Raw genomic sequence first — 22,759 nt, 5'->3', positions numbered from 1 at the left:
CTGCTGGAGCGTGGAAATACTGGGTGGCTGTTCTATGATGGTGGTTGAACAAGCACTGTGAAAGTTGGTGCCGAAAGCCCTGAGCTGCAGCGATGTGATCAAGGTACTGCATTCTCTATTCTTGTCGTTAAATCGACGGATGGCTACCTCACGGTCCAAAACAGTGTGCTCCTTCAAGAGGCAACTAGCGAGGATATTCGAGGCCACCATAATGGCGTTGAGCATGCTTCACCCAGATTCGCGTTCTCCCGGTTAACACTGTCCACGCGCGGTGAGTTGGGAAAGAAACGCCACTGTTTGGCTGCATGTGATAGAAGTACCACTGAAGTCCGCCAGTTCTGTCGTTTTATGTTACGGAATTGCGTTCCGCAACGTTGACTGAGGGTGGCATGGACAATACTCGCGGCGGTTGGGTGACCCCTTCTGTTGTCCGTGTAGATGACGTAGAGGGGACTGGCCACTCTCGCCACTGCATAGATGGTTAGCTCTTATTCATTCGCAGTGAAAGAAGGTGGACGTACCATCGCGATCCAACCATGTATACAGTTCCGGAGTGGTGTTTAGTCTCCACCAGACCAGCAGCCAAGGGTCTAGAATCAGCGACGCCGTGATTGAGAAAGGTGACACTGGGTAGCCGAGCCTCCGCTTTGTCGTTCTCGGCGGCCATTTTCAGCAAGGCGCTCGGTGGAAGAATGGTCAGGTGACGGGCGAAGTCTGACAGTCGCCTTACGGAAGGCAACAGAAAATCGCGGTGCTATGGTAGCCCCGACTCCCATTCTTCCTCCGTCAGCCTCTTTCCGCAGTCCTTCTAAGGAATTGGCCGAATGCTCAGTGGGCGTAGACCTCGACTGGCGGGCGACAACGCAAGGAGGTACGCCAACAAACTGTCGTCATCTTCAGGTTGATCCTGCTGCTCACAATCTGACTCAGGTGGCAAACTTTTGCTAGGCGGAGGGGAAGCTTCTCTCCTTTTGACGATGAAGATTGCGCGGCATGTGTATTGCTCTTCCTCCTCTTTGCCGGTGCTGATGACTTGATGGGCCTTTTGTAGGCTATTTTGGCGTTTAAGCTCACGACTTTCCTGCAAAGCCCAACTGCAAGAGTACCCGACAACCCAGAGGAGATTCAGCCTTGGAAAGACACCGAAGAGAACCTGAGTGTGACGCCCACCATGTTCCAGACCATGCGAAGCTTCCCGAAACGTTTTTGCACCTTCGACATCGACTCAGAGCAGCCCCATGAACACACCTGGGGCTTCCATCACGAAGACTGGACTCGTGCATCTGTGGTTTATTCGCAATAAAAGCGACGTCGGTTCACGAAGCTGTCAGATGAGCTCAAGATCACCAGACAGAAAGGCAGCACGTCATCCTGGCTTTGTCCCATACGAAGAGCCCAGACGCAGCGAGACTACAAAGCAAGATTTGGTCAACCTTGTCGTCCGCCAGGACATGAAGAATAAGGCGCGGATCAGTTTCAAACACATTCCAACCTTCAAGGGTGACGAAGTTCTTGACCTTTCAACTTGCAAGCAACTTGTCGACCTGCTCAACGATTGACCGATTCCTCCTCCTACCTTTTCATCCTCGGTAAAGGGGCAATAGGGACTGTGTTGGCCGTTTTGAACCAAAGGGGGTGCACCAGGTATGGCAAATGAACAGGCGATAGAAGCAGGAAACACGTAACGATGATGAGAAAATGTTAAACCAGCAAGCCATAGAGTAGATAGAAGCCCAAGTATGGCAAACAGTTTCTTAATTAATACATAAGAGAGTTTGGCGTAGGGCCGTGACGGTAGGGGAAAAACCTCAATCGGATACAAAACCCCTACAAAATAGTTGAACAAGATCAAAACGTCTTGAGCCGCGAGGGAGGAGTCCTAGTAGTTTTGCCGACGTAGCCCGTCTAGCTTGAAACCTCCAGGCTGCAGCTTCTGAAAGATTGAGTCAGGGTCAAACTTGGCTGCGACTTGCTTCAAAAACCTCTTGTTCTTCTCCCCGTAGGAAGCAATCACGTCTTGTTCCAAGTGAGCGTAGTTCATATACTTGAACCGATGGTATCTGTCGCCTGCAAGCTTCCGGATGCCCTCATCGAGCCTCCGATATGTGTTCAGCACCTCGCGGTCGAGGGACTCATCATCCCATGCCATGGCGAGCATAATGTTGATAAGCGGCTCATCAGGTCCTTCAAGACCCATCGCATTCGCCGTGCCGTTGCGAGCAGCCCAGTTCCGCATTCCGGGAGTGATGATGTTGAAGTCGAGTCCAGCATCAACTCTCTTGGAGATATCTTCAGTCGTCTTGATCCAGAAGTCGACCACGGACTTGATCAGGTCAATATCAAATTCGACAGCTTGGGTCCAGCCGGCATTTCTGCGACCTCTGGAGTCGATTGCTTTGGCTTGTTCGTCAGAGAGATCAGAGTAATTTGCTAGTCGCAAGGTATCGAGAACACTCGGGATCGAACGAAAACTGTCAAAGACTGGCGGATCTTGGACCGGCTCTGGATAGGCCATGAAAGTAACGCCAACGACGGAACCGTTTTGGCGGGCAAAGTCCACATACAAGTGTGCCTTTCCGTCGGCGGGCAGTCTTTGAATATAGGTATAATAAGCGTCCCAAAGGTCATCGAATGTGTCTTGTGAATGAATCCGAAGACCACCCCACATGCCGTTGTAGTCATAAAGTTTGATCGTAAGGTCGACGACAATGCCAAAGTTGTGACCTCCACCGCCTCGAACCGCTCTAAAGAGATCCGGGTTGGATTTTGCGTTTGCAGTAACAAGTTCACCGCTGGCGAGAACGATATCGAACGATTCGAGGTCATCCGCAGCCCAGCCTCGGACACTGGCCAAATTTGACAGGCCGCCTTGGCCAACCGTTAGCATATTGGGCTCATCGACTCGTTCGTCCCTCGCACTCACCACCAAAGGTAAAACCTGGAACGCCGACGCCAACATCCCGACCACCTACGGCGATCAATCCTTGGCCTTCGAGAATCTTGAACAGCGGGCCCCATCGGACACCTGGACCAACTGTCAGGCCCCGACGGTCTTGATGAATATTGATTTGGTTCAAGTTCACCAGATCAAATTGGAAACCTCCATCAATGCTTGATCCTCGAGAGTTGTAGGAATGGCCACCCCCCTTGATGGAGAATAGACATCCAGCTCGTTTGACGTGAACAATTGCAGCCTGGACTTGTTCGGCCGACGTGGGCTGGAAAAAGCATGCTGGGTCTCTTGACCGCTGTTGTTCGCTCCAGTATGATTCCTGCGCCTTTGCATAGGCAGAGGAAGATGGACTAATGAGTTGTTCTGGGTACAGCTTGGCTACAGAAGAGCACTAAGGCTGTTATTAGCACTGAACATAATAAAGGACAAACTGAGACTTACTGCAGCCTTACATTTCCCCCTCGTGGACACTTCCGGAGAAGAGGCAAAGACGGCTGAAATGGCAACTGCCACTAAACATAATGGCTTCATCTTCGGGGAGTTGATGGATACTTGGAGTATCGGGGCGTATCTTGAGTGTTCAAGGCGGGCTCATTTGTTTAGAGATGTGCATTTACTCTCTGACCCGACTGAGGCCTCATGTCTTTTATACACATACCATCATTCTCTATAGAGACCTCTGCGGACCCGAACAACCCGTTGTATTATGGTGCCCACTTAACAATGACTTGTCCGCGGCCTCCGTGCATGGGCCTAATGCAGCTGGGGAGCCTCAATTGAACTACCGATCAAATCTTTCCGGGACTGCCGGAACTTAATTTCAACGTGTTGACAAACACGTCGCATTATTGACTACGAAACTCTCAAACGGTTCAGCATCAGCATCACGGGCTCCGCGGGCATGGTATCGGAACTTCCAAGACGCAGTCGGGTTGTGACGAAACCCCGTCAGGACCGACGTTTAGCCCCACCGAGGACCATCGACAGCTTCTCAACCGTCTGGCCGAGGGCCGAGTTCTACTGTTTGAACTACTACCCTTCTAACGGCAGATCGACTTACTACAGTAACTGCAACAAAGGTGGCGCGCACGGTGATTCTTGTCTCTTAAGACATGGCAGTTGCCAGCCCAAGCCAGTGGTGAGCAGAGTCTCGCCATCACCAATGACGAGTTCTCGTATCTTGTTCTAGGCGAAGGACATTACTCAAAGAACTCCATGTCCGAAAGGCACAAGTCCATCCGCATGGCCAAGCGGGAGAGTCTTGTTCTTGTTCCAGCCACGCCGATTGCCGACAGCACACGCGATACGGTCGGATACACTCAGCTCATCTGGGATTCCCCTGTATCCCTTTGAGAAGGAAGATTGGATATCTCCTGAAACCTGGTATGAAGACCAACGCTGGACCGCCCTAGTCCACGACAGACCGAACAGCAAAACCACAGCATATCGCATCTTCTCCCAAAGGTCGAAAGATGTTTGATCCGAACCTACACCCTTCGAGCCTCGAAATTCTTCAGAACAAGAGTACCTTGATGCAGTGAGGGCTGGACGTTCCATTTTCCTGCTCAACCCTGTCTTCTTTGAGGCTTTCGCGAAACAGCACAATACGCAATACGAATATCGACTTGCACTGTTTCCTTTCTCACCCACGATCCTGAGTAGTCGCTGCTTTAGCCTGAACTGGGTAAGCATCGTAGGGAGTCACGGCCAAATCGCCTCATTTCCCCATTGGAAACCCGGTTGACATATTAGTAGGCACGGCTATAACCTGAAATGGGACTCATTCTTTGTACAATGAGCCTCCTATGGGACTGATTACTCGTAGGTGGAAATAAGATCTTGATGCCCCATGTGGGCGGTGATACCAGATTAGATGATAACTTGAGCACTGCAAATGTCATCTTAATCTCTACAGCCTATCCCTCTTTTGTTGGTGCGCTATCTATACTTGGCCTCCTCCCTCCGGTTTGACACAAATGACTGATAGAAAGACGTCAATCATTCGATCTTGGTAAGCTCACCCGCTTCGTTCACGTCGTAGTGGTAGAAGTTAATCAACTCGACAGCCAAGGCGAACAAGGCTATACTATCTAAAGGCAAGCCGTCAGCATCCATGCCGTCTAGTCACGTCGCATGGGACCGGGTACTTACCAGCATTCGAATGCTTCTTTAGTCTCACGCAGTTCTTCCAGCCGTAAGAGTTGGGCAGCTCGACGTCTTGTGTGAGCCTGCCGGCAGTAGTGTGCGTGAGCTGCGTTAATAATTAGTGAAGTCCTTCCTTATCTAGAAACGGTCTTGGTTTGATGCGTAGCGTACCTCATGAAGCATGGTTGACTCGAGTCTATCCAGCAAATCAATCGGGGCCCACGCATATTTTGCCAACCATTCTGGCGCGTTGGTCAAAAACCAGCGGTGCATCCTGGGATTCGCGGCGGCCTCGACGGCGGCCTGGTTAATCTTGATGCCACCGAAGACAACGTCGTTGCCAGGAAAGCCGTCCCAGTTGGCCGCAAAGTACAGCTTCCACGGGCTGTACGCGACGATCTCGGGGGCGTCTTGATCCCATCCCTTCCCACTAGGCGGCGAAACTGGCGACGTTACTGCGAACGCGGACTTGAATGGATTCTTGAGACCTAGGATCGCGTCATCATCATGTACAGGCTTTTTCTGAATCGTGTCTTCGTGGTGGATATTCGGTTCTTTGGGATGTGGATGGGGCTGAATGTAGTCGGCGTTGCAGTGGATTTCCTAAAACGTGGGTGGGTGAGGTGAGTCTCATTTGGGTGAGTTCGCGACGAGACTGATGGATTGTATACTTACTATGTCATGCATGGTCCTTGCTGTGGACCATTGGCCACCTGTCATCAAGTCGTTCATATACTGGACCTCAAGAAGTCTGTCGAGGTGACCTGTTGGCCATCACTGTCAGCTAGCTATGCCAACCGTGGTGATTGCCAAACTATACTCACCAAAAACATAGCTCACTTTTGTTCGCGTGCCCCCCGCCCCGAACAGCAGGTCGAAAACGTTCCTGATGCGGCCGTCGAAAGTATCGATAGAGGCACCCTCCTGTGCCCATGGTCGCAATGCATCGATGGCCAGCCCTGCCCTGATGATGGCAGACTGGTAGGCCTCCTTGATTGCATCAAAGGTTCTTTGGTTGGCTATTTTCTTTATTAGAGGTCGACTATACTGACGCCAGGAAGAACTGGAAGCCTGAAAACTTACAACAGCTGACGGTATCAATGTAGACACGGCGCTCCTGGCCGATTACGGCCTGTAAGAGGCCAAAAAAGAGGAGGAGCTTCTTCAGCATCATCTTTGCTGAAACAGATGCTGTGTTGTTGCGGGTGTACTGGATAGTCTTGAGTATTTCTGCAACGGCAGACGTGGATTATATATACGACAGGGCACGGCAGGGTTGAGACCGCTCACTTCCACCACAGCATCCTTATCTTACCAGTCAAATCTTTAGACCCCAGACGTTGGAAATTAAAGACCCTATGCTGACAGGCTGCAATATCAGGTCTGAGAGCTGGGCACTGTGTAGATCATGCCAGAACATGAAGGAAAAGAGCGCAGGAGCAAAGATATATCGCCCTTACTGGTTGGGTATTTCCACTCAAAAATGGGCACCTTATGCTAGTCCAAATCGTCTTACTCAGATTACAATTGCCCACATGTTGGAAGGCTCGTGATCCTTGCCGCAGGACCGCAGAATGCAACCGTTTGCGGCTATTTTCAGCGGCCATGCAGTTAATTAATGTAACAGAGAAAGACATGCAAGAGCACGAGGCAATAAAACACAATCATCCAGTGAGATATTGGGAAACCTTCTTTCCGCGACCTTCCTAACTTGGGCGGATGCTGCGGACCTGGCCATATAATCAATATCATCTGTCACTGCTTCTTTGACCGGATGAAACCATATATATTAAAACGAGGCTATGGGCACCGCACAGTGCCAAATATTTATCAGAGTTGAAGTAACCATGTAAGACAGGGAATCAGATAACACTACTCTTGGGCCGAAAGCAGATTACAAAAGCTCGCACATCGGCACGCCCAACTCTCCAGAGGCTTCCCATCATTACCAAAGCTGAGAGGGAAGTGGCACATGCCACTCAAAAGCCAACATGCTTCTACAATCCCTTCTTTTTCTTGCTCTTTCGTCTGGCCCTTTCTGTCTCGCCCAAGATGCCTCTCCTACTGTTACCGGAACAGTTCCTGACGGTGCTGGCGTCTTGGCCGCAATCCCCACGGCGTCCGGCCAAGTTGGCATAACTCCCGGCGATATTCCTGAGGAGGACCAGCTGTATATTGCCTCTCTCCATGCTTGGTATCCATCTAACGCTTTCAAGGGCCGCACCTGTTGGAGTTGATACGGACTTTCTTGAGGAGGTAGTGACAGGTGATAGCACAAGCACGAATGTGACTTCCCCTTTCTGGTAACCTCTAGGCCATACTGACATGATCAAGTGGATTGGAACTACTTCAGACTTCGGTACTGCAACCATCACCACTACACAGGACGGACAGACTGGGGAGACAACCATCCCCCAAGGTCTACGTCTGGTCCTCAACGACCAAGGGGAGATAGAGATCACCATTAGTCAGCTCGTCCAGGACGAGTTGAACAGGATAGAAGACGAGATCAAGGTGCCAAGGTGCGAATCACTGCAAAAGCGGAACCTTGACAAGCGTGACGAGCTTGAATGCTCAGGCAGACGCATCGTCCCCATCATTGGTGGCGTCATCGGCAGCGACCTTATGATGAAGCAGATGAACTACGCCGAGGAAAAGACCCTAGAGTACATGAAGCTCAGCACGACCTACCTGGATGAGAAGGACCTGATGATATCATACTTTGACGGGGAACTGACCCACGACGCTCTCAATGCCACCGAGGCGGGAAACCCTGAGCTATTCGGCACGATGCCTGACAGATTCGGGGGTGCGGCCGCCTCTTTCGGCCTGTTTACTGGCATGCATGGCGATGCCGACACCCTACACAAGGTCAAGGCGAGGGTGCGACTTATTCCCAAATATCCCCTTCCATCCCCGTCTGAAAAGTGCGAAAAGGATCTCGCCTGCGCGGGCGTGCGCTGCAAGGGTTCAGTCGGCGTATGCACCAACGAATGGAAGGGCTGCCCATGTCGACGATCCGGCAACGCGATCGTGGATCCTTTCTTCTGGGGTTCGAACTGGGTGTGGTTCATCAGGAAGTTTTCTCAGTTCGAAGAGGGCGAGGAAGTCCCTGCTGCTTCCTGCAGCGCCAATGATGGGGCTGGCAACAATAACGTTGCCAACGTGGAAGCCAAGACTTGGACACAGTATGATCCCCCTCTGATCCCTCTGTTTTTCTCCACTAACTGGAATAGACTGATAGATAACTTCTGCAAGAAGAAGCCCAACTTGAGTGGCTCTTTCAGCGAAAATTGGAAGCCGGCCGATTTGGATGTCAGTGAATCTTCCGACTGGACATTTGACTTCAGCCTCGAGGCGTCAGGGGATGGCGCCTGTGCCGTCTACAGCTGCGACGAAGTCTTTGGCAAGTTCAAATCATGTAGGTTGCATCGACGTTCCAAGAATCAACCCATAACTGACATGTCAAACCAGGCACCTACAACTCCCACAGCTCATTCCGCTCGGGCGAGGTGAAGCTCGACTGCGGCACAGCCAGGTACAAGATGAACGACCCCCGAGGCTCGCCAAAGACAAAACTGGTCAAGCAGAACGAGCAGTGCTACGACAGAGACCAATTTGGCAAGCACATTGACGTCGAGCAAAGCACGCTCAGGTGGCAGGCCGGTTTCCTATGCACGTTGGGAATAAGCAAGCCGAGGATCAAGGCCGGAGACTCGAGTACCAACCAGGATTGGTACCAGGTGAAGCCCTATCAGTTCAACACGTACTGGAGGAACGGCTGCGAGCTCGAGACGGGCGAAACTGAGATGGGCATCTTGGATCCGCTTGCTACGGGAACCGCCAGCGTGGACACTTGCGTCGAAATCTTTTATGATAACTGGAATAGGTGCAACAATGGAGGCACGGGTGGGAGTGTGCAGTATGGGTGTCTGGTGTATGAGTTCAAGGCAACCAACGAGAAGGCTTGAGTATCAAGCTGGTTGGGTGAGCTAGCCTTGTTGAGGTTGACTAGTTCCCCGTACATATACTATTCGATTAACTTGTGCTATTGCAAACCTTGGCTTTGCTGTACTTAATCTTTCCGGACGCGACGATAAAGACAGAATGTTTTTGTTCGAAATTCCTTCACAATACCTGATCATCGATCCATCGTATCTGCCAAACGAAAGTTTACGCTTCTTCCACATTGATCCTCACTGGGTCGACGCCCTCATCGATGGGGCCTTGAGCATCGCCAATCACATTAACAAAGACGACGATACTCTGCGTCAGATTCTGAAAGGCGCCTTCAACGCATATTTTGCAACGATTGATCCTGATACTGACTATCGACCGCAAATCCCGACATATGGCTGCTTCCTGCGCTCTGGTCTGGTTAGGGACTTCCCTGACATGCATGTCGTCGCTCTCTGTCGAGAAGACGTCCCCCCCATGTCTGCCAAGGAAATGAAGCGTCATGAAAGAGCTCCTATCTTACGCCAGGAGTGCCTTGCTGGAGACATGCTGCTTTGCCTGTTCGACCGCATCCCAAGCAACCCACTCGCGTCTTGGTAAGTTGCCACCCTTGCCTGTCAAACGATTGCAAGAAACTAACTTTGCTGGAGCATGCTCAACGCCATTATGATTGCGTCAAATATCCCCGCCATCTATTGCTACTTTCTGGGACCTTCTATGTATTTGTTATGTAGTTTGCTAGCCTGTTTGCCTGTGTGACTTGCCTATGATGCTTGCCTGTGAATGCAAGCTAGGCTGCCTAGCTAGGGATCAGGTATAAATACCCGACCCACCTACGGCTATGACGTTGATCTCTCTCCTATACACACCATAATAAATAGAACAAGTCCATCCTTACGCCGCAGAAGAACAATGATTCGCTATCTGCCGTTTTAATGATAAGAATATATAATACCGCGCCCTAATCACATCGCTTGAGCTCAGCGCTTTCGGTGCCAACTTCCACCACGCTTGCTCAACTGCCATCATTGTTGAGCCGCCACCAACTGTTCTTACATATATACAAGCCATGGGCAGGCTCTTTCGAGTTGAACAGAGAGAGTACGTCTACATAATCGATCTCCACCTGCAATTCTTCTACGACTCTTTTCTGGAGGCATCGAATCTGGAGAAACACGCCCACACGCTGGCAACACAGACCGATATTGATGTCCGAATCAAGGGTGACTACGACTTGTATGTGCATACGAGATCACGCGGAAGCTCTTTGGTCACCATACCAACAAGTATACCCGACTCCGAGTGACATGGGACAAAATGTACCACCCTCTTATTGCTCGTGAGGGGCTGTTCTACTCTGCACTGGCCCAATTTTCCATGGAGAACCCAGATCACGTTCAACATCTGGAAACGAAGGGCAAAACCGCCCACATTGCGGCATCTTGGATCCCTGGGTCCGAGTTGACGAAGGAGCACGTTGATGGGCTTCTCCCGAGCCTAGGCGAGGCGGGCGCGAAGCTTTACAACTTTGTGATGGATGATGAGGAGTGAGGCGACCTTGAGAGGGAGTTGGTAGAGGAAGAGGAGATAGAGGACCAAGCGGAGCTCAAGGATGAGGACGCAAGATCGAAGGCTACGAACACGGTCCAGTTGACCCTGAAAAATTAGGCGACGGTCGTGAAAGGAAGAGGAGAGGCATTGGCAAGAGGAAGATGTGAATTGGTTCGGTCGTGGGAGGATCTTAGACTCTTTAGACCTAAAAGTGCTATTAGACGTACCTAAGCTATTGCTAAGACTCTTCTAGTTCCTTTACCACTCTACATAAAATTTATATCTATTTCAGCAAACTTTAAGGTGGTACTGAAGAGGCATGGACGTCCCGGTCTTCACCAGACAGCGACACTTCCCTCATCACGTATGCACCACGTGAGTTCTTCGTGTCCCCAAGATTTGAAGGCTGGCAGGAAAGCTTCCTCGCAAAAACCTTCCCAGCCATGTCTCAAGCTTCGAGATGAAGATTCGGCTCATCGTTTCATCAAACCTTTCCAGCCATTCATCAAAGTGCCGCTCCGTAGACCCCACACTCATCGCTTCACTCGACCCGTGCCCGCCTGGTCTGCCGAGACCTAGAGTTATCGCTTCAGGATTCTACAAGCCCGCCAGTGGTCAGTATTGCATCCTACAGTTGCTAGCTCCGCCGACACCAAGCTGGCCGATGCCTCCTAGCCCGGCACACACCCGAACGCCTTCTCCCGCTTTCCGCATGACTTCAAGCTGGCTACTCGAGGCAGGTCGCGTGGAGATGTGAACCACCCACGACGTGTCGTGAACGGCAGGCAACAACCGATCAACACTTCCGCCATTCCCAATACCCTCTTGTTTGATGCTATCAGCTTCGAGGTCAACTCTGCGTTGATTCATAGGCGACTCCACCGGCAAACCACACGCTCCAGCCTCGGCCTCAGTTCATCAGCCGATCAAAAGAGTCCTCCTCGGCGGTAGATCACGTTCGTCAATACCGGTTCCGAGCCTCCGACTTCAGAAGCTGATCGCTAAAGCGCCCCTCAGCGTGTTTCAACTTTTTTGCCTCAAGTTTTCGTCTCGTCTCACTCCAGGCGCCCTCAAGATGTCCGACTCTACGCCTCTCCTGCCATCAGCCCTCTCGCTGAACCAAACATCGCCTTCGTCAGATGTGTGCCAGTCTGGCCTGACTGTTCAGCCCTGCCGCTAAGAGACTGTCTGCCGCAGGGGATTCACTGATAAGCGTCGGGTTTTTCTCTCTTCGTCAGTGGGAGCGACAGAACTTCCAGCATGCACACCGTCTGAGTCATGAAGCGGGCATTATTCTACCAGCACCTGTCGAAGGACAAGAGGACGTTGAATCGGTGGAGGCTCAGTTTTGTCGACATATGGCAGGGAAACGCCCCATCACACCTTCCGATCCTAACCATTTATCCCAAAGCACACGAAATGCACAAGGCGTTCACGCTTACCCAGAAGAGACGGGCACGAGACAAGATGGCAAAGCGCTGCGACAAGCTTGTTGATGCGGCGGAGAATGTGTGGCCAAGAAACACGGGCTCTATCGGTGCTCTTGTACGTCGAACGCTCGCCCGGACTGGCATCGTCGGCAGCCGTGCCTCTCGCTTTGTGGTACCCGCCAAAACAAAGTATCAAAAACAGGCACGCAAATCTGCCAAACGCATGCAGGGCCTCCAGAAAGAGTTTCTGCGAAAGGTCAACGATCCAACTGATGCCATGGACATGGAGCATGCTATCCAGGAGCTGTGTGATACCAGCCCCCCCCCTGTGAAGCAGCAGACGTCACCCGCGAGCGATGTTCCACCCATCACGAACACCGATGCTCCGCCCTCACGAACCCGACCTGTCGGTGCGTCCTCTCCTCTGGGTGGTGTGATTTCTCGTCGAGGGGAAAGACTCAATGTCACACAACCCCCCAAGTCACCCGTGGTCACCCTCGCAATACCGGTAGGCTCAGAAGCTGAGCCGAAAACCCCTCGGATCAGTAGTGGCCAAGTCACCAATGGCTCTCCGCGCCCGACCGGGGTACTGTTTCTCCATCCTCGCTCTGGCACACTACTCAGCAGCATCCAACCAAATGCACTGGTGACTGGGGAGACAACCATCCCCCAAGGTCTACGTCTGGCTCCGTTATCCCATCCAGGGTCTGGGGAGACAAGACTGTAATTGCAAATCCCATTGAACCGCCAACCTTGTGCAGTGTGAAACTTGAAATGGCACAGCCTGCTTTGAACAACTCATCCAATGGCTTTTGCTATTGCTGCAGCTGAAACACTGAGTGATTGGTTGAGAAAGTGAGGCGAGGGCTGCAAGGACGCCTTGGTGGCTGAGCGACATCAGGCCGGGAAGTCATCAACCGAAGGAGGGGTTTTCTCTCATCATCAACATTCTTTTCCCTCAACGGAATCGTCAAAATCATGGCCGAACCCATATCTCTGATTGCCTCTGTGGCCGGCCTGCTCGACGTTTCAATTCGCTCGTCCAAAGCCCTGCATAGCCTGCAGCCCCAGCTGAAGAACGCGCCCAACTTGATTCGGGCTCTGTCCAATGAAGTTGAAGATCTCAAGGCAGTTTTGGCTCGGGTTGAAGACACAGCAAAGGCTTCAAAAGCCAGCGCCCAGCATGCCCCAAGCATCACGGCCACCATAATCGATCTTGAAGCGCAACTGCTGAAGGCAAAAGTCATCTTGGCTGACCTGGACACCTTGACCAAGAAACTCGCAGCGGAAAAGCCAAAATTGAAGAGAATCAAATGGTGTTTGAAGCAGTCTCAGGCTTCAGAACTGCAGACTGACCTCAAAGAAGTACTGGCCACAATCAATGAGCTTCTTATGGCCCACAACAGGCAAGTAATCTGACCCCGAGCGACCATGTCTAATTTAGCTAACTCAAGGCATAGCTGCATGTCGAGCCGGATTCATCTGGAAGTTTGTGATGTTCGTCTTGAAACGCAGAGGCATCAAAGCACCGTCATCCAGAGGCTAGACGCGAGCTCGCAGGCGACAACCAACCAGCTGATTTCACTCAACAAACCATCACCCAGAATCATGCATATATGGTTGCAGGACTTCAGGCACTTCAAAAAAAGACACCAGACCCGCCACCAGGATGGCATCGGGCTGTTCTTGATCAGCCCTCAACCATCCGTGAGGAAACCAAGGCCAATCGAACGCCGACAGTGATGAAAGAGAGAACAACGCAAGGCCCATTTGTCACACAAAAGAATCCGGCAGAGATGAAAGCCCACGCATACACAGGTCGAAGCGAGTCGGCATTCCCTCCAGGCTTCATGAATTCCTCCTTCTTTTTCACATTGGGGATGGTGAAGTCTGGCTGCCAGTCCAGTTGCCCATGCGGATGTCACTTCCCAAGGTCAAGACATTCTTGGAGGCTCCCTAGGGTACTTGATACAGTCATTGGGTCCCTTTTCATCGGTCATACAAGTAACCCTGTGGTGTCCTCAAAGTGCAACCTAAAAGAGTGTTCCAAGGCCCGATCCATCAGACTCAGGCTTGCATACACCTTTCCACTTTGGTTCCTCAACCACACCATCCACATGCTCGTCGAGGCATCGACATCAAGACCCTTCGCTCTTTCCCTCGTGTCATACCGCCGGAGAAAATATACGGTGTCAGATAAGAACATTCTTTTCCAGGCTCGCAGTGGAAATCTCACTGGGGTGCAAAAGATTCTTCATACCAATCGGGCAGCCTTCCTCGATGTTGGTACGGATGGCCGCACTGTCTTGATGGCAGCTCTATGGGGAAGGGGTTCCTGGAAGAAGACACTTGAAACGATTAAACTGCTCCTCTAAGCCGGTGCAGACCCTGACCAAGAGGATGATTACGGAAACTCAATGCGGCTTGAGGTGACCAGACAGATCACGAGATCTCCAGGCCGATATCATCAGCTGCAAGGGCTCTTTCCAATGTCCAAAAGTACCGACATGCTTGAACTGACATTTCTTCACAAGATAATTGTAGGCCAGTGCCACGTCGACCTTGCCACAACGTTGCAAAGCGGAAGTCCAGATATTCTTGCTCAGATTGATGTGCCAGATATCATCGGGGAGACTCCGCTGATGTACGCCGTCCGGCTGGGCCATGTGGACCAGGTCAAGGCTCTGATCGACGCTGGCGCCGTCGTCAACATCAAGAGTAAGAATGGAAGCTCAGCCTTGAGTATCGCAACAAACACGGAAATTGCGGATCTGGTCATGAGGGCCGGCGCGGATGTTCATGCAACAGACGAATATGGTACCACTGCCCTTCACACAGCAGCTCAAAAAGATTTGTCGAAAATGATCGAAAAGTTACTATCCGCGGGCGCTAGGGTCGATTCTCGGACTTTTCGTAAGGGGCCAACATCTCTCCACGCCGCTGCGCAATATGACTGCCCCGATGCCGCTCGACTGCTGTCTAGACGAGGCGGAGATATTGATGCGAAGGACTACTGTGGAAGATCACCTCTAAATTTCGCTATAAAGTTAAACTCTCACGACACGATCGCTGCTCTACTCGAGTTGGGAGCTGATTACCTCTGTCAAGACCATGGCACATCTTTCCTTCTCTGTGCAGCCAGACATGGGGATGAGGAGACTTTGAGAATATTGGCAAGTTTTGAAGTTGGAGGTATTGATATCAGCGCCGTCAACCGACATGGACGGACGCCGTCTGAGCAGTTTGAACGGCGCTCCGAGATTTCAAGCAGTCTTCGATCAGCTTTCCGTTCTTTACTTGAGGTCGTCGGTCGGAACCAATCGAGTGAGGATATTTCGGAGGGCCAGCATGGTTCTGACGACGAGACATACGTCGACGCGGCTGAGTTTCTATAAGACTGAGACTCACAGAATCAGCAAAAAGCAGGACGAAACTTCAGTGATAAAATCACGTGCCAAAAGTTTAACAACACCCCCCGCCCCAACCCCGCTTTACGATGCGACTTCGCTATGACGATTATGTATTTTACAAGGGATAAACCAGTCATGCTAGGTTTATATTAGCAGAGAGTACTAGGCATAACCTAAGTAATAATTATAAGTTATATCTAGTAATATACTTAAAGGTATTAAATATAACTAAGTTATATTAATAACTAAGGTATTATAGCCTTAAAAAGGATTACTAGCACGTAACATAAGTAGACCTAAGGACTATGAATTACGAATAGATCACTAGGATCACACCATAATCTAAATAAGCTAGATTAATAAGATCACTAGGTAATCCTTATAATCTAATTTAATATTAAGAATAAATAAAATATATTTATTATATTTTCTTATATAGTAATTACCTTAGCTATTAATATAAGTTAGTTATATTTAATACCTTTACGTATATTATTAGATATAATTTATACCCTTTGCCTTAGAGTATATAACCTAATCCTTTATTAATATAAACCTAGTTTAACTAGTTTATCTCTTAAGAAATATGCTCTTATTATATATTAATAGCTTATATTTAATAGATTACTTATATTACTTTAAGTAATATTATATAATTACTAGTATATTAAATAATACCTTTATTAATTAACCCCTAGCATATATTACTCTACTAAGCACCACTAAAATAGCTATTAAAGTCTAATAGCTATAGGCCTTTGTAAACTAACTTAGGGCTTAAGTTAATTAACAACTAGCATAATAGCTAGTATTACCTATAGCTATATAAGCTAGGGATATTAAAGAAGCTATTAAACCCCTTAAACTAATACCCTTTAATAGAGATACTAGGGATATTATTTTATTTCTTACTTGCTATAAGGGATACTTTATATTCTTTCTAAATAAGTTATATAGTAATAAGGCATAAGCTCTATTTATAAGATAACTTATAGAAGGCATAGCTATAGTATAAATAAAACTTATTACTAGGGATTTTTTATTAAATAAAAAAGGTAATTAAGACTAAGATATTATTAATATCTTTTTAAATTAAGAGAACTTTAAGGTTATACTTAAGGATATATTTAGCCTTATTAATAAAAAAATAATAAGCTACTATATAATTATTTACCCTTCTGTAAAATAAGTTATGCGCTGCCTATATAACTTGGTTTAAATAGCTAGCTTTAAAGACTAAATTTAAAGATACATCCCTTATAAAAATCTTTTATTATAAATTAAAATCTAAAGTTAAGAATAAACTCTATAAGGCTAATTAACCTAATAACCTTAATAAATATATTACTATAGCTGTTAAAACTAATAAGTAATAATCTAAAAGATATAAAGAAAAAGCTATTAAAAAAGCTAGGCTAAGAGAAATAAACTTTAACCCTTATTTCTTAAACTAATAATAGTAATAAAAGGGGAATCCCTATTTATAGCATAAAGGAACCTTTTATAAAATATATATAAGACCTATAAAACTTAGGGCTACTAGAAGGAATAAATAAGACTACTATAAACTAAAATATTAATATTATTATAAGATAAATTATATTAAGAAGGTCTATTATAAAAAGTAGCATAATATTAAAGAGGGGTATTATTAGCTAAACTAATAATAACCCTTACTAGAAAAGAAAAAATACCTAGATATAACTAATTAAGGCTATAAGCCTTAGATAGCTATTTATATTATTAAGATATTTAAAATAGTATAATAAGGTTATAATAAAATAGGTATTTAGCTTAATAAACTAGATATATTATATAACTAAATATATTTATTAAAGGTATAAGCTAAATATAATATAATTAGTTATAATAATATAAAAAAATAACTTTATAAAGTAAAATAACCCTATAAGCCTAACTACTTATATATTATAAACTATATAAAATAAAAGCTACTATTAAAACCTAAACCTATTAAGAATAATAACCTAAGATAAAACTTATAATAAACTATTACTATAATTAGGCGTATTAAACCTAAGTAAAAAGGACCTATAGTATTAGCTTTAGCCTAATAATTACTACTAATAATAAAAAAAATAAGCTAACTTCTAAGAAGCTACTATAGAAGGGTTTAATTATAAGAAATAGATTATAAGATATAATAAAAATAAGTAATCTTAGATACCTACTATAATCTATTATAGGGATTATTAATAAAATAACCCTATATAATAATTATAGCCTATGCCCTTACTACTAAGTTAAGGCATTATAAGAATATAATAAAGTCTATAAATTATATAAAATAAATTAATATCATAAGCTATTATAAAATAATAAAATTACTAAAGTAAATAATAGTAATATTAATTAAATTAAGTTTAAGTATAATATTTAAAAACTATATAAAGAACTATAAAATAAAAACTCTAACTTATAAAAACTATAAAAGAGTAATAGAAAACTATAAAAAAAAGCAAGCTATCCCTAACTCTATAATAAAAATAATAGTTATTACTAAAATAACTTATAAGAAAGATATATCTAAATAATATAAGAATATATAGAAATAGTAAATAAATAAGAAATCTATATTTAAGCCTATTATAAGAAATTAGCTAAAAACCCTTAATACCTAAAACTACCTTTTAATCTATAAGATAGTATAAAAATATACCTAATATATAAAAAATATATTAATATCTCTTAGATACTATATTAATACTATTAATATAAAATTTATTATATTAGGCCCCTATAGCCTATAGCCCTATAGGGCCTAATTATACTATAATTTATTAACTAAGATAAGCGCGGTAAACCTTTTAGCCTAATAGCCTAGAGGTATAGGCTATTAGGGCTTGTATTTTCTTTTTTATAATATGTTATAAAGAGAAATAAAAATAAGACTATTTTCTTACTATATTATTATATTAACTAAGTAATAAGCCTTATTTAGAGTATAAAATAAAAGAATATAAAGTTAGTTATTAATATAAATCTATTAGTATAATAAATAAGTAATATTTAGCTAAATATTATTATATTTTCTAAGATAAAAAATAAATTACTTATTAACTAAAGATTAATAAAAATATATTAATAAAACATAATTATAAAAATAAAATAACCTTAAAGCTAAATAAGAATAATAATACTAAGATTAGTTATATAGCTAAGATAATATATATAATTACAAGGTATATAATAATAATATATATAGATATAATTATATTACTTATATCTTCTTAAAAAACTAAAGAACCTACTTATTATAGGGCTATGGGTAAATAAATATAAATAATTATTATAAAAAGCCTTATATTTTATTAATAACATATCTAAGTAATAATACCTAGAACTAAAAGTATAAATTAAGAGAAAATAATTAAATATTTTAATAAATAATAAAGCTAAGTAGAATTACTTTAATCTAATAATAATAAATAAGCTTAAGCTATTATAGAGATATAAATAAATACCTTACTTAGTAATTAACTTAGAAAGAATTCCTTTTAATTATAATAATAGAATTATTAACTATAAGATTAATTATATTATAAATCCCTTAGCTCAATTAAGGGGTTAAAATATTATTAAAAGTAAAGGGCAAATAGCTAGCTCTAGGAATTATCTTATTAAAAGAAATATAAGTTATAATATAAAAGAGATATATTAAAGTAATTTAAAGTCTAAGTTATTAAACTTATTTAATAGGTATTAGATTTAATTGTTAAAGAGCTATATTTATTATATAAGGTACCCTTATAGCTAGATTATATAATATTTACTAGGGGCTCTAAAAGCTTTATTATCTTAATAAACTCTAAGTTTTTACTCTTTTTATTCTTCTCTCTTAGATCTAATAATAATATATTTTATAATTATATTTTAAGTATTCCTTAAGCTTTATAATTCTTTTTATCCTTTTTTTATAAATACTTAATTTCTTAATCTTTTTATTTTCTTTTTTTAATCTCTAAGGCAAATTTAATATTTCTTTTATTTCTTATTAAAAATCTTTTAATCTTAATTAATTTTATTATCTTTAAGTCCCTTAGTCTTATTAATTAGCTTAGTAGGTCTTATAATATATTTTTTATTAATTTTAATAAATAATTAGCTAAAAGGAAAGGCCTTAATAATACCTCTATAAGTCTTAATATTACTATAAGTAATTAAATATTATAGTATTAAAGTTTTATACTTATTAATTAAATCCTTAAGAACTAAGATTAGCTTTAATTTATAAATAAATATTATTTATTACTTATTTATAAGTTATTTCTTATTTTTAATAATAATAATTTTTTAAACCTTAGTTATAAATTTATTAATAGTTTTATTAAAGTTATTAAGTATTTTTTTTATATCTTTATATATAATAATTTAAGCTAATATATATATATAATAAGTATAATAAATAAATAAATATAATAAAAATCTTAATCTCTTTAATAAAAATCATAATAAAAATATAATAAATTATTTAATTAATTAAAATTATTTATTATATTTTTCCTTAGATATCTTAATTATTACCTAATAGGTCTTTATATTATAGCTAGGCTTACTATAAATACTATAATATTAAATACCTAATTATATTAACCTCCCTTAATTATTACTTTATAATAATTTAGCTATTACCCGCGTATTTATATCTATTTAATTAATTACTTATCTTTTTTCCTTTATTATTATTACCCCTCTTTTTTATAGCTAGGTCCTTTTTACTCTCTAGCGCTAGCTTAATATCTTATTTGCCTATTAAAGGTCTTAAACCTCTGCCTAAATAAGAGCTATCTTATATATAATTGCCTTTATTCCCTTCATAAGAGACTTTAATACTTTAAGAATTAACTCTAGAGAGCTACTTTAATGCCTTTTAATTTATCTCTTAAGGTATTTAAATTAAGATTAGGCCTTAAATATAATCTTTAGGGTCTTTAATGCCTAAGAGGTTAATTAATTAAATACCTCTTTAATTAATATTAATATCTATAATTATATATTAAGCTTTAAGATTATACTTTTTAGATTAAGAGAAATAAGCCTAGCCTTTTTAAATAATACCTTAATATTTCTTTTTATTATAATAGCCTTATATACTATATAAAAGGCTAAAAAAAACTTAGTCTTTAAAATATATATTATAAAGTATTTAATTAAATACTTTATTTCTTAATTATAAGCCTTCTTTAATATATTAAAGTATTTAATATTAAAGGGCTAAAATAAATAAAAAGAATAAAATAATATATAAAGCTAAATAATATTATTTTCCTTATAATATCTCTTAAATTTAATAAAATAATAGCATTTATAGCTATTAAGAATTAAGAGATAATAAAAATTAATTAATTAGTTAATTATATATTAATTAAAGTTTTTAAGTTATTTAAGACTACTTTTATTATTAATCTAGCTATTTTAGGTTATTATAATAGCTTAATTACCTAAGAGGTTATTTTCTTAGTATTAATTAATAAGGTAATATTAGCTTATATTAATAATAAATAATAAAATTAATTAGTTTTTTATATTAATTACTTAGATTATTATAATTTATTCTTAGTTTCTAAGTTATATTAATTTTAGCTTTAAATGCCTTTCTAAGCCTATAATAATTATTTTATTTATAATTATATCTATAAAGAAGCTAATCTTATTAAAATTATAAATATTATTTAATTAGATATTATATTTTATAATTATATTTACTATAAGCTAAAATTAATTATAAATAATAATTAAATCTTTATATTTAGTTTTTTAGTAATTATATTTCTAAAAAAAATATATTTTAAGCTCTTAATATTACTTAATAAAGTTTAAAGCCTAATATATATTAATAGGTAATATATCGCGGTTAATAAGTAATTAATTAGTTATTTCTTTAATACTATAAAGCTAGAGGGGAAATTCTCGCAAATCTAGGTTAAGAATAAAGTAAATAAGGATCTATTCCTTTAGATTAGATAGCTAATATAATTTCTAGATAATATTGTGTTGAGATTAGATACCTTACTATTAGTGATATAAGGTCTAATAATAGACCTTATAGATAGTAGTAGCCTATTAGAGACTTAATTTTAGGTTATTTTAAATAGCTTAAAGTGCTAAAAGTATTCTAGCCTTATTACTAGGGCTTAATATATTAGGTAGTTATAAATTAATTAATTAAATAAAGAAGATATAAGGTAAGGGATTTTTATTATACTTGCTTATCTATTATACTTGCTATATATATATATTATTTAGTTATTAATCTCTTAATAATAATAAATAGATTTATTACTTAATTTATTAAATTTTTTTATTATTTATTTATTATTTATTTATTATTTATTTAATATACCTTTATAATTAATTAATACTAAAGTTTAATTATATTTATTTTTAACTTATTAACCTTTTTTAATATAATAATTAACTAAATAAATAATATTAATAGCTATTATAGATATATTATTATTAATTTTAATCTAATTATTATTAATTTTAGTTTTTAGGTATTTCTTAATCTTTATTATTTAGAAATAATATATAATTTAAAAATATTTTAAGATAATTCTATTAGCTATATTATAAGGATTAATAAAATAAGTAAATATAAGATTAGCTTAATTAAAGAAGAATTTAATATATTATTTCTTATTACCTTAGCTAAAGTTATATTTACCTATATAGTAAGCTTTTATAATATCTTATATATACTTCTTAGTTTTATATACTAAGTTAGATTTTCTCTAAGTTTTATTATACTTAATTCTAATAGGCTTATTTTTATTACTTAGTATATTATTATTATAATTTTTATAAATAAAACTTTTAAAATAAAAATATTATTTATAATATAAATAAGTATTATTAGTCTTAAGGTAATTAAAACTAGGCTCTTTTCTTACCTAATAATTTAAATAACTTAATTAGAATTTAATATTAAGGTATTAAAAAGTATCTTATTTAATCTAGACTTTCTTTATATTAGATCTTTTAGCGAGCCTATTATTTTTAAAGTTAATATAGCTTCTTATTTAGTTAAATTTATTTTTATATTTGTACTATTAATAGCATAGCTACTTATTAGCTTATTAATTTGTTATTAATATTATTAATAAAATATATCTCTAATATTACCTTAAGGTATATTAAGAAGTATATATTAATTACCCTTTTTAATAAAGTAAGAGGCCTTAATTTCTTTAAGGTTAGATTTATAATTAAACTTAGAGTTACTTATAATAATATTAAGGTTCTCTTAGTTATAATTATTATTATAATAATTAAAAATATTATTAAAATTA

General features: G+C 40.9%; 5 protein-coding genes across 5 annotated transcripts; 3 read left to right on the top strand and 2 right to left on the bottom strand.

Moving 5' to 3' along the window:
• Positions 1-1,879: 1,879 nt before the first annotated feature.
• Positions 1,880-3,484, bottom strand: NCS54_00862600 (Hypothetical protein; the record flags this gene model as incomplete). Its single annotated transcript, XM_053154004.1, has 3 exons — positions 1,880-2,868; positions 2,924-3,344; positions 3,395-3,484. The coding sequence occupies 3 exons, from the start codon at positions 3,482-3,484 to the stop codon at positions 1,880-1,882; spliced, it is 1,500 nt and encodes a 499-aa protein (XP_053009979.1).
• Positions 3,485-4,951: 1,467 nt separating this feature from the next.
• Positions 4,952-6,272, bottom strand: NCS54_00862500 (Hypothetical protein; the record flags this gene model as incomplete). The annotated part of the gene is made up of 6 exons (XM_053154003.1): positions 4,952-5,043; positions 5,105-5,204; positions 5,270-5,701; positions 5,774-5,862; positions 5,923-6,117; positions 6,182-6,272. 6 exons carry the CDS (start codon positions 6,270-6,272, stop codon positions 4,952-4,954), a joined length of 999 nt encoding a protein of 332 aa, XP_053009978.1.
• Positions 6,273-7,089: 817 nt separating this feature from the next.
• On the top strand, positions 7,090-9,069 carry NCS54_00862400 (Hypothetical protein; the record flags this gene model as incomplete). The annotated part of the gene is made up of 4 exons (XM_053154002.1): positions 7,090-7,268; positions 7,315-7,384; positions 7,433-8,519; positions 8,573-9,069. 4 exons carry the CDS (start codon positions 7,090-7,092, stop codon positions 9,067-9,069), a joined length of 1,833 nt encoding a protein of 610 aa, XP_053009977.1.
• A 136-nt stretch (positions 9,070-9,205) lies between these two features.
• Positions 9,206-10,606, top strand: NCS54_00862300 (Hypothetical protein; the record flags this gene model as incomplete). The annotated part of the gene is made up of 4 exons (XM_053154001.1): positions 9,206-9,651; positions 9,706-9,774; positions 10,040-10,295; positions 10,343-10,606. The coding sequence occupies 4 exons, from the start codon at positions 9,206-9,208 to the stop codon at positions 10,604-10,606; spliced, it is 1,035 nt and encodes a 344-aa protein (XP_053009976.1).
• A 1,419-nt stretch (positions 10,607-12,025) lies between these two features.
• On the top strand, positions 12,026-12,686 carry NCS54_00862200 (Hypothetical protein; the record flags this gene model as incomplete). The annotated part of the gene is made up of 2 exons (XM_053154000.1): positions 12,026-12,446; positions 12,583-12,686. The coding sequence occupies 2 exons, from the start codon at positions 12,026-12,028 to the stop codon at positions 12,684-12,686; spliced, it is 525 nt and encodes a 174-aa protein (XP_053009975.1).
• Between the last annotated feature and the right edge of the window lie 10,073 nt (positions 12,687-22,759).

The sequence above is a fragment of the Fusarium falciforme genome, chromosome 6, assembly GCF_026873545.1.
Source record: "Fusarium falciforme chromosome 6, complete sequence".
NCBI classification, from domain to species: Eukaryota; Fungi; Ascomycota; class Sordariomycetes; order Hypocreales; family Nectriaceae; genus Fusarium; species Fusarium falciforme.
Note: the sequence above shows the minus strand (reverse complement) of the source record. Positions and strands in the feature narration are given on the sequence as shown.